The 16579-nt window shown below is 53.7% G+C and overlaps 4 protein-coding genes across 4 annotated transcripts; 3 read left to right on the forward strand and 1 right to left on the reverse strand.

Annotated features, from left to right (window-relative positions):
* Window positions 1–1206: 1206 nt before the first annotated feature.
* MRS44_000902 (uncharacterized protein) lies at window positions 1207–2714 on the reverse strand (the record flags this gene model as incomplete). Its single annotated transcript, XM_046267551.2, has 3 exons — window positions 1207–1865; window positions 1919–2254; window positions 2309–2714. 3 exons carry the CDS (start codon window positions 2712–2714, stop codon window positions 1207–1209), a joined length of 1401 nt encoding a protein of 466 aa, XP_046138802.1.
* An 8609-nt stretch (window positions 2715–11323) lies between these two features.
* On the forward strand, window positions 11324–12918 carry MRS44_000903 (uncharacterized protein; the record flags this gene model as incomplete). Its single annotated transcript, XM_046267552.2, has 3 exons — window positions 11324–11538; window positions 11591–12411; window positions 12476–12918. 3 exons carry the CDS (start codon window positions 11324–11326, stop codon window positions 12916–12918), a joined length of 1479 nt encoding a protein of 492 aa, XP_046138804.2.
* An 847-nt stretch (window positions 12919–13765) lies between these two features.
* Window positions 13766–14409, forward strand: MRS44_000904 (uncharacterized protein; the record flags this gene model as incomplete). The annotated part of the gene is made up of 2 exons (XM_046267553.2): window positions 13766–13843; window positions 13945–14409. The coding sequence occupies 2 exons, from the start codon at window positions 13766–13768 to the stop codon at window positions 14407–14409; spliced, it is 543 nt and encodes a 180-aa protein (XP_046138805.1).
* An 817-nt stretch (window positions 14410–15226) lies between these two features.
* MRS44_000905 (uncharacterized protein) lies at window positions 15227–16160 on the forward strand (the record flags this gene model as incomplete). The annotated part of the gene is made up of 4 exons (XM_046278216.2): window positions 15227–15342; window positions 15409–15535; window positions 15598–15843; window positions 15897–16160. 4 exons carry the CDS (start codon window positions 15227–15229, stop codon window positions 16158–16160), a joined length of 753 nt encoding a protein of 250 aa, XP_046138806.2.
* Window positions 16161–16579: the final 419 nt, after the last annotated feature.

Here is a 16579-nt window from a genome sequence, read left to right on the forward strand (position 1 = left end):
CTGACATCCGGATGCTTCATTAAACATCATGGAGACCAATACAGATGCTGCATGTTTTGATAGTGCATCTTCTTTGTCCCGTCATGCACCTCACGGTCCCTCTCTCATGTGGTTTGCCGGCCAGCCATGCTCCGCCAACGTTCCCCCAACACACACGGCCCCCAACAAGCGGGACCAAGCATGAATTGGCTCGTCCAGCAACTCTTTGACCCGTCTGAGTTGGTAGGTGATTCTCACATGAAAGCCCGCAGGCCACTGATGTCCGATTCCAGGCTCGGCCCCCCCAGCACCCGTCCAGTTCGACGAAGGTACCTCAGCCGATATCGCTTCGCAAGAACGAGGTCGAGCCAAACGATGCATATCATACAGATCGGGTTGACAAACACCAAACCTATGATGATCGGGTCAAGTATCGTGCCTTTTATGGGTATCCCGACCCAAAGGCCGATGGTGGAGAATAACCACGAGAAGCCGAACACGGTAGCTGCCCTGCGCATGTCACTGTCCAGCATGCCTGGGTCTTGGTCCGAAAAAGGTCGAATGCATTGCGGGAGGCGTAGTTTTTCTTGAAATTGTCTGCCCCTTGCTATTATCGTATGCAGTCGTTGCTGGATGACATGGTACTCAACCATGAAGACGTAGAGACTGAAGAATCCCCTACAGATTATCTGCACTATGAGATCCCCAAAATGGTTTGACATGATTTAGAGCGTGACCTTGGGCGACGGAATCCCGTGTCAATCGGCAAAATATGAGGGCGAGTTCCTGAATGTCGGGTGAGGCGGCCTCCAACAATGAAGTATATTTGAGGTGAATAATTTCTGCAAGACTTTTGGCATGCTTGCTAGAAGGATACCTAATCTTTATCTAAAGATTATCATGGAAAGACACCAGGTGCTTAGCAACGACAAAGTTTAACAGTGCAGCCCGCGCAACCTTAGGAACTTCAGGATCGCGGAAACATCCATCTTCTAAACAGACCACCATCTGAAAATGGGTATTAGCCTCTATGATATGCCCTTTCCCCCATATCGATACCTGGCATGAAACATTACAAGTACGGGGGCACATGTCCAAGGCCAGATGCCCCGGTTTTGAAGGCCTTAATGAGCCCTACTTCCCAAGCTAAAACAAGAAGCCAGCCACAATAAACCAATGCTCATAAATAACAACACCTAAACATGCTCCTGTACTGTGAATCCGTCATTATCGGTTCTGGTAAATGCCAGCTGTTGCCCCATTATCGGTGAGTTGATGGCTGGCGTCAACCGCCTGTAGGTGGGGACCTCGTCCCCTCTCCCCGTACATCCAGGCGCCGTAGGCCTCTGAACTCCGCGGGAAGGTGTAGTTGGCTTGTGTTTGTGATTGATCCCAAGTCTCAAAGCCGGTCGGGGGCACTGCCCCGGCCGAGAGAGGAACAGCCGTATCCATACTCGTTGTGGTGCCTGCTTCAAATCCCGGAACCATGCCATCCATCGCCGGAGTGTATACATCGGATAACGTAGAAGATCTCCGCTCATATTGTCGGCTGGGGGCCATCAGATGGTACTGAGGTGTATGATGGCCAGGCATGGGCTCGCCACCATAGGACATGGATCGTACTGGGGGCGCGTAATGAGCCCAGGCCATGTCTTCGCGAGAGGGGGGTTCTGAACTTCCAGATGCCCAACCAGCCGACGCTGGAGACACAGAGAATGGGGAGAACTGGGCACTCATGGGCGATTCTGCTGGGTAAGATCGCCATGCCGGGTTGGGCTCTGCTGTTTTCGATGTTGGGCTCTGGGATGAGTCTGCTGGCACCCAGGTAGGTACACTTTGGTTACCCATCTCAAATGCAGGAAGATTTGTCGACGATGGTAAGGACACTTCACATCCCTGTTAGTATCATGTGGCCCATAGTTCGAGAGAGATGACTTACCTCTCATTTCAGGTGGGAAGCCCTCATTTCTAGGAGCTTCCGTAACTGTTGGAGCTGTGACGGGCGTCCCTTGTGCTGTTGACGGGCTGAAAGGTTGCTTCGATGGTTTAGGTCGCTCCGTTGGGTTGCTAGTAGATGCCGCTGGCGATGATGAGGCAGAAGATCCCTTAGGCCCGGCCGAAGATCGAGAGGTTTGCTTCGCTCGTGAGTCGTCCGGTGGTGGCTGGTCTACCGGATAGAAACTGCATTCCTTCTTCAAACGGATGCAGTTTATGCATCGACCTTGGACATCAGATGGGGATGGGATACATCTGATCTTTCGACGCCGACAATGGCCTTGGGTGGGTTAACCAAAGGTGAGGACGACGGCAAACCAGAGATGAAACTTACCACAAGCTACCGAGGTGCGATGATATCCAAGCTTGTTTCTCTTCTTTTCTCCCGAGGTACCCATCTGTTGCTGCTGAGCTTCTGTTTCCGGCGGGTGTAAAGGCGTAGCGCTTGACGTTGAAAATGGCCCCTTGATGCCCATGTTGTGGTCTTGACTGGGCAATGGCGCATCATGGACATTGGCCATACCCAAGGAAGAGAGCTGCTGTTGTGAAGGGACAGTGTAGGATGGCACATAGCCTGAATGTGCCATGTCCATCTCATTACTGAGAGGAGGCAGAGGTGGGTATTGGTAAGACATGACCGAAATCATGGGCACTGACGATGACAGGGGATCCGTCACCAGATTACCAGAACTAAAGAGGTAGGGATTCGAGTGACTGGGTGACGAGATAGCGAGGGCCATGGAATAGGTCCTGTGGTCCAGGGGATGAGTTGTAGTATCAGGTTGGGAGGCCAGGAGCTCTTGAAGGCATGAGAAATATAGAGTTGGTCGCAAGGTAGATAGGGTGGTGGCGAAGTGGATGGTTCTAGGACAAGGTAATTCGCGGGCCTGGAAATGATCTCATAGAGAATGGCGAGATGGCGGCATGTATTGGGCGGCGATGCAAGAGGCTGGAAAGAAAGGCACTCGTGCCCTATCGTGCCTGTAGGTATGCAAGACAGAGAGGCGTGTGACAGGCCAGGGCCAATCGAGAATGCTGTGCAGGTGTCTGCTTGCAAAGGCGGCACCCGCAGCTTTGAGACCCAGAGTTGGCAACAGTAAGCTCGCCAAGTCAAGTAGACGACAGTGAATCCGTGCTGAGACGCCTGCGAGCCGGTTGACGAGAGCGGAAGGGCCGAGATACCGAGCACAGAATATGGAGACGAGAACGAGAACGATGGCCTTGCCCTGGTCAGGTTCAGTGCGGTCCCCTTGAAGTATTTGAATCCTGTCCCTGGGGGGCAGATCGACTTCTAGTGTAAGCCAAGGTCAAGGATCCTATGCTTTCAAGATGGCCAACGGGAGCTAAGCCAACGAACCGGGGAGGGGGGTGAGGAATCGCGGTGTCGAGTCGGAGGGTTAACCGACTAGCACGCAGTTCCTGCTGTGGGTATTTGGCCGCTTAGTACCGACGACTAAAATGGTGGATATGAATGGGTGGTGACAACAAGCGTCTGGAGCGCCACCGGGGGGTAATATTGGTCAGAGGCAGTTTGGGTGCAACCTGAACGACATGGGCGTCTATCAACAGGCCAAAGATCGACGATGCCTGAGAGTTCCTGCCGTATTGTCTTTCGTTTCTTCTCCGAGTGTCTTTGCGCGGTTCCCAGGGTGGCGGCCGAGGCCAGATATAAGAGAGTCTGTCGTGGATCAATGGACGGATATGATGATGACGAGCAGCCAAGACCTTTCTTAGCCTAGGACGTGATGAGCACGCCGGAGAAAAGGAGCTGGCGGTTCAGGGTGTCGTGCTGACTGTGGCATGGCATGGCTTGAGATATCCAACGACGACGTCTTGATAGTTTCCTTAAATGGCCCAGTCTAGCATCCGAGAGGGAAACAATCTGGAAGCTATTTCAGTCCCATAGACGCGGTAGCCTCCAAGATCGTATGAGAAACGATCCGTCTGGGGAGCCCTTGGACGTCGAACCCTGATATAGAATCCGTGACCACAGATAAAGATCCTTTGGAGTTTCAGGTAAGCACGCTATGCGGCACCTTGAATCGTGGAGCGGCTCAAGCACCCACTAGGGCTGTGATCAGTAATTGGGATCTCAAGGCAGTCCAGCCAGGCCCATAAACAGATCCGTAGGGATACGTAGTGTGTATATCCGTACCAACGTCCCTCCTTCTGTCAGGCTTATTGTTACGAGCCTCTATCCCTGTATACGAATGCCGTGGCGGCAGGGCAGATGAGTTGCGACCCCGATACGGAAGCGCCCTCCTGCAAGCTGGGCTCGCGGGTGCCAAGATTGCATGGACCACAAAGCACCACCACTGTCCAGTCGACATGGTTGATCTCCCATCTCCATCTCCAGCCTCTGCAAAGCGTCTGCCCGTCTTTGGTCCGAACCCCTGGCAATGGGGCCTCCTCTGGAGGGCAGATCAAAGATGGGGGCCCGAGGCATCATCGTGGAGGTTCCATCCCGCAGAAACCCTCTTCTAATGACGAAAGAGAGAATTTCCAACTGCGGCTGCGTCCAGAGCGATCCCACTTTTTGTCTTGCACTTCTTGGAGAGTGGTCACCAGGAAGCCGGTTGTTGGTCCCTGCTCCACTGATCTGAGTCGTGCCATAGCATCCAAGGGGCGCGTTGCGGATACATACACCTCATGCACAATTGTTGTCTTTTCTCTTCTCTCCGCTTGCCTGCCTCTGTGGACATTGGTCGGGAGAGACAAGCGCCGATAGAATGATCAGGCTTCTCCATCCGTCGAGCACTCGCACATGCATGTGTTTGAAGTCTAGATTCGGACACTCACTCCTTGGTGAAGAAAAAGCAATGGTCATGCTCATGTCCAAAGGGACCAACTGCTTGTTTGCGACGGCGCCACCCAGATCCAAAAGATGGACTCCATGTACTACTGCAAGGTGCCGTTGCTCGTTTCCTTTTTTTCTCCTTGTCGCTCTCAAGTTCTAATTGCTGTGGAAATTCCGGGTAGATGGAGTTAGCGTGGTGTCGTGTCTTGGAGCCACTCCCCGTCAGAACTGAATTGACCAAGATGACTGAGTGACACAGACGCGTCAACATCCATGGATCCTGGCTGGCGCCGATGCGCGCTCCAAATTACGAACAAACAATGTGGCCGACCAACCCGCAAAGTCACCCCCAATGTGGTAACGGGGGCCAGAACAAGGTTCAGCCCAAGCGTTGCTACACTGCACGCCGTGGTCAGGGAGCTTGGAGCTGGGTTCCTGAGTCGCTTCAACGGAAGCGTTCTTGTTTAGAGGTTGATCTGGCGTGTCTGTGCGTCTCCCTGCTTCATGCCCTGACAGATTGAGCCAGCCAGATGCAAGAACACTACCATTACCCGCTAGATAGCATCTCTGGCTGGAGCTGCCATCACCCCTCTCCCGAGCTTTTGTGATGCCTTGTGGATACGGTATCGGGTAGTCGATTTGTTGGGAGCAGGAACCGGCGAATCCGACAGGACAAACACGCTGCCAGGCGACCCCGTTTCCGACTTCTCCAAGCCTCAAAGAAATCTCCAGGCGGGGAGCCGGACACTGGAGGCGAGAGCCCCTTTTCCAACTAGCCCCGTAAGCGGCCATGACCCTGCTAGGACCCCAATGAGGGAGAAAGCTGAAAGAGCTGAGGCTGCATCTGAGGCGAAGGATCACGCGCTGCCGGACGCTATGGTGATTCTGGCAGGCCTGGGTGGCTCTGACAGGTTTCGGTAGTGGTGGTAGGTAGATTGGTTCCAGTGCAAGCGTACCATTGAACAACCGAGAAGACCCCTAAAGATGGGTCATGAATGCAGTTCAGTTCGGGGGTTCCATCTTGAGATGTTGATCTCTTCGCATCGCATCTCGGGTGGAAACCAACACGGGGACAGCGACGATGCTAATTCAGAGGCATGGTATGGCATGGCAACAGGTGCTGCAGTGACCGGGATGGCTGGAGAGTTCAGGATGCTCCCGTTGGAGGTTCAGGTGTCAAGCTGAGGGTACTCCCGCCGCTAGCTGAGTTGGGGCGGAGCTTGCGAGTGGCTGGAAAGCGAGTGGCTGCAAGTGGCGACAGCAGCCAGCAGTAGACTGACAGGAAGAAAGTCGAAATAGGCTTCATCAGAGCGGTTTGGCCGCGATTGGCGTGCGACGGAACCGACGAGAAGGCAGAGAGAGCAGATTTCGCAGTCAGGTCAGTGCCAGGCCAGTGTGATGAACAAGGAACAGGGCACCAAGCAGGAAAGAGCAAGGCTCAGCTTGGCAGGGACTTCAGACCCACTTTCTGGGAAGGAAGCGACGGGAATCGGCCTCCCGCAGACGCACGTGCCCTGTCATGCTCCAAGCTTCCTCATCGGGAGGCAGAGATCTCTGTAAGAGGTGCGCTATCTCTCTGCTTCCGCTGTCTCCTCCACCTCACCCTCCCCTCCCCTCCCCTCCACCAGATGGAGGCCACTTACCAAGTGCCGGCCCACCCATCATTCAAGGATCGTCCCCGCCTGGGCAAGCTAGAGAGAGCGACATTTGCCATTTTTATTCTCCCATTCTCAACTCGTCCATTGGGAGCTGCCGACGCACCGCTGTACCCCGTTCTCAACCCCTGAGGCGCCCGTTCTTTGGCCTGTCCTCTTGCCTCAAGGTTCCCTCTTACGCAGCTTACTCCGTGGTAGTTTGCGGAGTTCTTGTCATTTCTCACATCGAACGGTTCGAGACATGGTCCGATGTGGCCATTGCCAACCTGACCAGGTTGAGGGATGCCATCATCCTTCAACCTTCTTTGCCTAGCACACGCAGAGAACCTGCCAGATCCAATGACGGGACACTGCATTCTCGGAGTGGGTAAACTGGATGGGCACCAGTAGAAATGTACACACCAAGCCTTCAAGTCTCAGAGGGCTCGCGGATACCATCATCTCCTTCTCTTCCATCCACGGCCTTTAAAGGTTTCGACCAAACACGCAACTAGCTTCCATTTGCGCTCCAATCTACTACAGAGCTGTCAGACACACAGCAGATTCTCAGCAGGCATGTCAGTTTGCGTCACTTCTCACAACAGGGAGCGCACGTCTCCACGAGACCATTTACGGGGGCCTGGTTGATCAAGATCCACCTTAATCTGATGAAATCTTGCGTCTGGTCGGCTCTCCGGATTTGCGGATGGGATGCAGTCGCAATTTTTTCCAGGGCGTCTGCGGCAGTCTGTGCTCTCCACCCCCCGTGCCACTCAGCTGGGAGGCAGAGGCAGAGGCAGACACAGACACTCTCTCACCTGGCGGTGATATCAGCATACACCTCATGTTACATGTACATGTTCCCTCTCGTGATTCTTCTTGGCGACGCATGGTGCTGTCATTGATCGAAACACCCAGAGCAACGGGGCCTCAAAGCTTCACCCAAAACGGACGCAATGACCGAGCAGGGATGACATGCTTTCAGCACATGAATCGGATGGGATCAGAAAATGCCGACCAAGGTCGGACTCCTCTGTCAGCCATTAGTTAGCATCTACCAGGGTTTTATCCACTCGGATCACCCAGGCGTTAGCCTCCCTGTGAGACAACACGCTCCTCGACTTGTACATTCCAGAGGGATTGTACACCTCCCCGTCTTGTTACGAGAACTCGAGCTACGACCAAGCCAGGTCTCTTCGTCAAAATAAAGGAAATCGAAACTGCCTCACGCCAGCGGCGGCTGGAGCATTCAAGTGCCGTAAAGTTCTCCAGTTCTTGCGGGGGCCACCACGGAATCACAAGTCGCCGGTTGTTGCCGCGAGCAAGACCCTGACTCCATCGTGTCTTTCCTTTGGTACCAAGTACGGAGTTCTGACGCGACCTTGACTGACTCGGTTATGTCTTGCCAAGGCCAGCCCTCTTCGCTCGGACAGGCTGGATGTTACTGATCAGAATCCAGCTATTGGCGCATAATTTCCGTTACCCTCCTCCAACAGCCGGAACGTTACGCCAAATGCCGGTTCAAGGGCTGCAATAGCGTCAAGCAGCAGCGACCGTTACTCTCTCGAGTTAGCCATTTCATTACTGCCGAATCAAGAGCCCGCGCGAGTTCTTGCCGTTCTGACCGGAAGATATCCGTTTGCCACACGGCTAATGTTGCAACAGTTGACAGGATCTTGTAGCATATTATCAGTGGGGTGGCGTATCCAGCGCCGTTGGTGGCTCATTGCTACATGAGAAATACGTCTGCCTCTCAACTTTCCCATATCCTCGTTCTCAAACGATTCGCGCGAACATGGGAGGAAGACAGACATGCAGTAGCGGCTCTACATACCTGGATGAGCTGAAAGTGACAGTACCCTTCGATCTAGGTGGGAAAGGATTGTCAGGCCGATCGAACACCAAGCCCTGCTGGCCCCCAGAGATAAAATGACCGACTGCATGAGACGCCACCGCTAGATCGATCCACGGGGTCTTAGATCCCTGATGGATGCAGCCCCTTGGACATTCAGGAAAATGTCCGAGGGGCGTCTTGCCTGTTCCAGACTCTGACAGTAGCCCAAGACCTGTGACTTATTCAGCTACAGTAAGTCTCAGGTCCCCCGCGTCTTTGGGGCAGCGTCTGCTCGCCATCTGCTCGCTGCCACAGGGAGGGCTGATTGTTCTAGTCCTTGTTGAGCAACCCGTTGTTTCCCAGCGTTCCCCGAAAGACATTCTGGAGCGGTAGATGATCTTTACCGGAATCGGAACAGGTTCTAGGTTGCCAGAGCCCCCACGCTCGGACATTAACGAGATTTCCCCCACGTTCACAGATCCAGGCCAACCTGCCATTCACCTTGCCTTGATGGATTGGCTGTTGTGAGGAAACCCGACAAGGTTACGAGGTGTGACCTCACCGAGCTTTGATGGCGCACGTTCATCCCAGTGCCTTTCATTCAACTAGAGGCAGTGTCTGATTGGAGACAAAAGAGCCTCGACCGTTGGGTCGATCTGAAGGCCACTTGGCTTGTATGGTCACCTATTTGAGATGCTCTATTTTTCTGCCCACGCGCTTTCTCCCCCCTTCAAAGGAAGCAGTCTCGGTCTTCTCTTTCGCCCACCACTGCATCTGTACAGATGCCGGGGGCCCGGTCCGAACATGCAGGAACAAGTTGGAGTGGCTCTAGTGGCGGGCGATGAAAACCGGTTGCACTTCCTACCGAGACTGTTGGTTCCTAAACTGGGTTGCAATTGATGTTGCGGTCTCGTTTGCCTAACCCATTTGGGGACTCATTGCAGTTGGATAGACTTTATGTTTTCTTTTGCGACGCCTAGGTTGGTAGGCTGGCTCAATCAGTTAAGATCGACAACTAAGGTCTGCGACACCATGTCACTTTACCATGGGACCATTGATCCCCGGGTCAAGAAATAGCCCAGGGAAACGATTTCTGATTATCTCTCAAGCCGCGGCCCTGGTACGCGGAACCATCAACTTCAGACTTCCGATCTCCCTTGCGACGGATTTTTGCTTTTTGGGCCCTTGGTTGGGGATGTGAGTTCTTATTTTCGGTCAGCGGCCTTTTCCTTCTTTATCTTGAGGGACAGCTTGGGAAGGGTTGGCGATGATCAGCGTTCTTTCTCGGTTGGCTAACTTCGGACTATCTAGCAACTATGTTATTTGGTTAACCCTTTCGTAGCTCGGTTTCCCGGAAGCCGGAAGTGATGGTACTCACTTAGACCGTCTATGGTCGTCTACAGTGATCATGAGGGTAAAGTCTCAACTCTATCGTGATGATGGGTACCCCAAATATGAACGTAGTTGACGCGCGTTCGTCGCTTGCAGCCCCTAATGGTCCCTTAGTGTCCAGGGACCAACACATAAGATCCTCTACTATACTCCCCACAGCCCCTCCTCATTGTGACAGATTCAAGATATCATTTTGTCGGCCAGGAAGACCAAGTTCTATCATCCATCTGAATATGACAGACACCCCTCCAGGCACTCCACCAGACAGCCAACTTCGTCTCCCCAACTAGGCGATTGATCTTCTTAGCTTGGTCGGCTAAAACAGGGAAGTTAACTAACATCACAAGACCAGGCTTTACGCCTGTTTCTAATCTCGCCGAGAGTTTAACGAGGATGCGCGCCGACGAGGGTGCGAGTGAGATTCCAGTGGCTCTGCAAAGGCAAGCGATTTCCAATTGGGTTTGCAGTTTCCCTATCGACGCATGCGTAAGATCATGCGAGCATGAAAGTATGGGGCTCTTGGTTGTGAGTACGGAAAACTACCGAATTTTTTAAAGTATGCCTTATTCACTCGCCGATGGATGTTTTTGAAAACCTTTTACGCGAGGCGGGTGTGCTTGAAAGATAACGCCGGATCGAGCTGGCACCGCCCAACAGGTGGAGATACTTTTCGATCCTGCACTGTAACAACACTTTGTCTCACAGAAGTGAGCAAGAGGCAAGTACTATGAGGTTCCATCAGTCGTGGTCCTTTTGACAGGAGGCCACCAAGTTGGAACGGTGGGTGTGTCTTGGTTTGGCCGGGCTGATGGATTTACCCTACAACGCATTTGAGGCCCTCCTTGATGATCAACTCCCCATGCAGAAAAGGTCATGACTCTTGGCCCAGTCACTGCATTTGAGCTGATCAGGGTTGTGTACTCTGTGCATGCCATCCAGTGAAACACATGGCCTCGTGGTTGCGCTGCAGAGGGGCGAGATGGTTGGGTAAATCGTAAGCAATGGTGAGGCGAGTTGACACTCAGCCTGATACTCATCGGACGCAGTGACAAAATACCACTCATCCGACCTATACTCCAGAAATCCGTAGACTAACACCATCATACCCCGGTCGAGCGTCTTCAATTGTCGCACATGTGTTCTTATGACTAGGTATGTTGATGCCAATCCTCGTCCAAGCTGTCAGCGCCTGTCACTCCAGCGATACCTCCAGGCCTTGAGCCAGACCGTGCTTTCCATGGCAGTGCCTTAAAATATGAGCTTGACAGAACATTATGTTGACCATGATTCACAACCAGACGCCATAAAATAGGAGGACTGATACCGCACTGTACATCCAGGTAGTGGATGGCAGGACGCTTACAGTGTGAACAACCAAATATGAAGCAAGCACTGTGCCCCAGTAATTGCGCCTGCAAACAAGTCGGGTTGGCTGACAGGCCCGACACTGTGGCCCAACCATCATCATCAGTGCGGCTGGCTTCACAAACAAGAATCGGAAAGAAGAAAGAGAGAGCGGGAGGACCGGATGAGAAGCGGCTCCTCTACGGATCCAAAGCAGAAAGAGGCAGGAAACATCGAGCGCAAGCATCGGTCAAAACATCTCTGCCATTCTTCGTTGGTGGAGGGCACGCCTCTCGTCTGCACCCCGCCTCTCAGCTCAGCTCAGTTCAGCTCAGCCCATGATCCATCATGAGCGACCTACAGCGAGCCTGGGCAAAGTCCAAGTATGGCATGTCCAACGACATCTTCAACGAGCTGGACGAGGAGCAGGAGACTGATCAGGTCCCTGAACTTCCGGAGCCTGTGGACGACGACTCCTCGTCTGCATCCTCGGCATCGTCCGTCTCCTCCACCGGCACTGTCATCCCATCGCCGAACCAGAAGCTATTTGCTCGACCTCAAGGGTAGTTCCAACGCATCTTGCTGAGAATCCATGGCGGGACTGACACTTCGCAGAGTCGCCCGTGGTAGGACCCTCGAGCAGATCCCTTGGACCACCTACTTTGAGCGAGAGTTGTCCCTGAGGTCGGAGCAGGACCCCGAGGTGGTCTATCATGCCTACCTTACATCGCCAGTGGACAAGGGGCCACTGTTTGTAATGCATCATGGAGGAGGATCCTCTGGGCTGTCGTTTGCCGTGGTGGCTTCTGAGATTAAAAAACGCCTGCCCGCGGCTGGCATTCTCGCCCTCGACTGCAGAGGTCACGGGTCGACGGTTGTACCGGGAGACGCGGCACTGGATCTGAGGCTGGAGACACTATCGACAGATCTCTTCAACGTCATCCAGCTGACCAAGTCTGAGATGAAGTGGCCAGGGATGCCCCCGATCGTGCTCGTGGGACACTCCCTTGGTGGAGCCGTCGTGACTGACCTGGCCAAGACGGGCCGGTTGGGAACATCGGTCTTGGGGTATGTCGTGCTGGATGTGGTGGAGGGCTCAGCCATCGATGCCCTGCAGAGCATGCATACGTACCTATCTACGAGACCCTCGGGATTCGCGACGCTGCAGGCAGGTATTGACTGGCATGTCCGATCGCGAACGATCCGCAACTCGATCTCTGCCCGGACGTCTGTCCCTGCACTGCTGGTCTTCGACGAGAACCAAGACCCGACGCGTCCTTGGAGATGGCGGACCAACCTGGGCGCAACGCAGCCATTCTGGGAAGGCTGGTTTGTCGGGCTGAGCAAGAAATTCCTCGAGGCTAGAGGAGGAAAACTGCTTCTGTTGGCTGGGACTGATCGACTTGACACTGAGTTGACCATCGGCCAGATGCAAGGTATGTCGGCGCTATTCAGTGACACCCCTTGAGACATTGGGTACTTACCAGAGTGTGTGTACAGGGAAATACGCCTTGCAAGTCTTTCCGGAAGCGGGCCACTTCATTCATGAAGATTTGCCAGAGAAGACGGCTGTGTCGCTGGTGGACTTTTACCGCCGAAACGACCGAAGCACTCTCGTATTGCCCCCAAGGTGTCGGAGCTGCTCAAGCAAGGGAAGAGAGTGTGATGTGCAGTCACAGTCACAGCCACGAAAAGGCCTGGGCTCCTTTCAACCAACATGCGTATTTCTCGAGTACGTATTCGCACTGGCTGTAGGGCTGCGCTATGAATCCGGACCCTCGGAAGAGGAGCGACCAACAAGCCGGGGTCAGGTCAGGGTAGAGCTGCGGGTGGGCATCGGCATCCATGGATGGGTAACACAATGGCATGCAGGTGCAGGCAGCATCACGTACATGTTGACGGGTGGCACCAACTGCATTATGTCCTTCCTTGTGCGACTGTGACGAGTTTCTGATGGGTGCCGTGCCGGGGACAAGACAGGAGGATCCGCAGGAGGCAGCGTCTATTGAGCATGGGGCTAGGTACATGTAGTCTTTTGATTGTCATCCATGGAACTGGGCTGGACCCGAGATAGAAGCGAGCTGGCGCTTATAGACTGAGGAATAGCAGACAGGTTGTTATTGTCAATATTGGAAGATGGTATAGTTTAAGGCTTGGCATGGGCTGCATACCTATTTGTGATGGTTGAATGTCGTTGAACACATAGGTAGCAAGCCTGCATTATTGAGGCATCCATGGCTGCTATTGAGACGCCATCGTCAGTGGGGAAATTGGCCTTGAGCGGGACATGTCCTCGTGGACAGACGTACTTCCCATCCAATGTGTGTTTCTTATTGATTCCAAGGTTTGATCTCTTATTCATGGATGACAATCCTACCCAACAATTCAAGCTACCACGTACGTAAACTGTAATTCCTTGTCCAACCCTGTTGAACTTTGTCGTACTCGCTGCAATAGTCGCTGCTAGACTCATGTGCCGGCATCAAATCTCCCGGTCTAGAACCCGTGGAATTGCGACGAGGCGGCGATTGGCTGGGTTTTTGGACATCATTGGGGAATGGCGCGTTTTAGGCCCATGATCCATGATTTCCGGGGTTGGCCTTATAATTAACCGTCGCCCTGCAGCTGGGGACCTTCCGATGACCCCGAAGGACCGAAGCTGATGCTCTCAACAACCTAGTTTTGAAGCATACAAAAGGCCAAGCTCTCTCGTCCGTCTTTTGCTGTCGCTGTTCAATTCTGTTCTTCAACAAAGACATCACCATCTGCACGGTTCGCAATCTGTTCATCATGAAGTCTACACTCTTCATCGCTGCCCTCTTCGCGGGTCTCGCGTCTGCTCAGCAGGATAAGCTCCCTACATGCGCTGTACGTGCCCCCCTGATCACGACCGCAATCTCACCGCTCGTCGCGTGAAAAGTCGCCATTGCAAGCTGTGTATCATTTTATTTACTGATTTTTGTGTATAGCAACCCTGTGTTGACAAGTACACCACGGGCAAGGGCATCGCCGGATGTGGCCAGTTCGACTTCAAGTGCATCTGCAGCAACGAGAGTTTCCTCGACGGCATCGCGTGCTGCCTCGAGGACGAGTGCGACGCCAAGGGCAAGGAGGCTGCGGTTGACTACGCGAAGAAGATTTGCTCCACCTCGGGCGTTGAGGTCCCCGACGAGGTGGTCTGCAAGGACTCGGCCAAGGAGAGTGCGAATACGAGCGCGAGCGCCGCGAGCGCCAGTGGTAGCAACACCGCCGCCAGCGACACCGCCAGTGGTACTGCCAGCGGTACTGCTGCGGCTACGACCGAGACCGGCACCTCGACAGAGACCAGCGGTAGCGGTGCCGCCGAGACCAGCTCGGCCGATAGCGGCAACGGTGCTTCGCGCGGAACAGCGGCCGGAGTGCTGGGTGCCGTCATGATGGCTCTCGCTCTGTGAGGGACAAGCCTCCTATAGAGATCGAACGGATATTGCTTGGGATGGGCGGTGGGAGTTGTTTGAAGAGAGGGAACATGTTTAACGAAAGGAAGGGGTAATTCTATCGACGGCGACGGGAGAGAGCTTCTTCTTTACAACATCGAGGTTACAGAGCCAGTCATGTATACCGGAGAGACTATACGGTTGCCGCAAGGCCGCCTTTAATTACGAATGGATTTACGTTGAAGACACATGGACTTGGGTTACGCTTTGTTACGCTCTGGACTGGCATCTGCTGAACGAGGTCGAATTACCAACACGGCAAAGGCTCATGACTCCAGTTCGGAGAGATAAGAGCATGTCATCGATGATAGGAAGCATCTGGAGCAAACCTCCAAGATGTCGGTCTGGTGGGTTGCTCATACCTCTTTTATCTCCTGATCTATGGCAAGGCATGCCCACATCTTTTACGTCGAACCAGCACTTACACCAGAACCATGACACCATTTCTTATCCGCAACTCACCCTTGTTCGGCCCTATCTATAATTCTCCCAATTTACCCATTACGCCGAGCCAACCTGGAGAGATTGAGCAGGCCTTTTGCTGGCAAGACTGGTTAAAGGCCCCACCAAAGGTCCCTGGCCAAAGAGAGCAACGCCAATGGGTTCCTGGGACCTGAAGAGACGACCCCGCCAACAACGTCACTGGCGAAAGGGTAAGAAACCCCACCAAGACGGGACCCCCAAACAGTCTCTGACCATGAAGTCACCTCTTATTCTCTCTCCACCATCATACCTCCGTCTCCCTCTCGCCAGCTGACCGTAGACGCCCTCAACAATGGCCCCCAAGACCATCATCGCGCCCTCCATCCTGTCGGCTGACTTTGCTCAGTTCGGTCATGACTGTGCTCGCACCATGGAGCAGGGCGCCGACTGGCTGCACGTCGACATCATGTAAGTGCGCCTCCATGGCGGACGAGTCTCTTGCCATGTGCGATGGAGTGCTGACTGCTGAGATAGGGACGGTCACTTTGTCCCCAACATCACCTTTGGACCTCCCGTCGTCGCCGCGATCCGAGGCCACGTCGACCAGCCCACCGAGGCACTTGGCAGAGGCACCTTTGACTGCCACATGATGATTGCAGAGGTAAACAGCACTCTCTAGGCGTTGGACAGAGTATGAGCAGGGGCTAATTATGGGGACATCAGCCCAAGAAATGGGTCAAGGAGTTCAAGAAGGCCGGATGCAACCTCTACTGCTTCCACTACGAGGCTGCCTTTTCCAGCGACGCCGAGAGTCCCGAGCAGCAGACCGACGAGAAGACCAACCCCAAGGCGCTGATCCGATATATCCACGACAACGGTCTGCTCGCTGGTATCGCTATTAAGCCTGATACCTCTGTCGACGTGCTGTGGGAGATTCTGGAGAACGCCGAGGAGCAGGAGCGACCTGATGTAAGATCTCGCCTGGTTGGCTTTTGCGGACAGATATTGACATGGAATGATAGATGGTCCTGATCATGACGGTTTACCCCGGTTTCGGCGGACAAAAGTTCATGGCCTCTGAGCTGCCCAAGGTCCAGGCCCTCCGAGAAAAGTACCCCGAGCTCAACATCGAAGTCGACGGCGGTCTAGGCCCCGGCACGATCGACCAGGCCGCGGATGCCGGTGCCAACGTCATCGTGGCCGGCAGCGCCGTGTTCGGAGCCAAGGACCCCTCCGAGGTCATCTCGCTGCTGCGCAAGTCGGTGGATGACCGCAAGGCCAAGTAAGTTGGGAGTTTACGGTGTGTGTGTTGCGGACAAGCGATTTATAGACGGGAGTTGAGCGATGATGTATGTGATGAGAGATGATTATACGCGAAAAAGTTGATTATTCTAGGAATTCTTGGAGAATAGATTCCAGTCTACCTACTGTTGAGTCTCTGACTTTTGTCTGCTAGTGTTTCCTTTCATCCCGTCTCCCTGCTTTGACCAACTCTTTTGGTATGATGTTGCCTATTCGAGCTTATTGGTAAACTAAGCGCCAGCCTCGGCGGCTCTAGCTGAGTCTTAAAACAAGACCAATGCAAACCATTGCCCTCTGTCTTGGAGTTGGATCCTTTCCATCTCAGAGCCATGAGTCTGCCAATGTTGTGCAGGCGTCTAGGTGCATAATACATGCATAATCCACTGTGCATCATGGTGGTTCA

The sequence above is a fragment of the Fusarium solani genome (genome assembly GCF_023522795.1).
Source record: "Fusarium solani strain SB1 chromosome Unknown bctg00000000, whole genome shotgun sequence".
In the NCBI taxonomy this organism is placed as follows: domain Eukaryota; kingdom Fungi; phylum Ascomycota; class Sordariomycetes; order Hypocreales; family Nectriaceae; genus Fusarium; species Fusarium solani.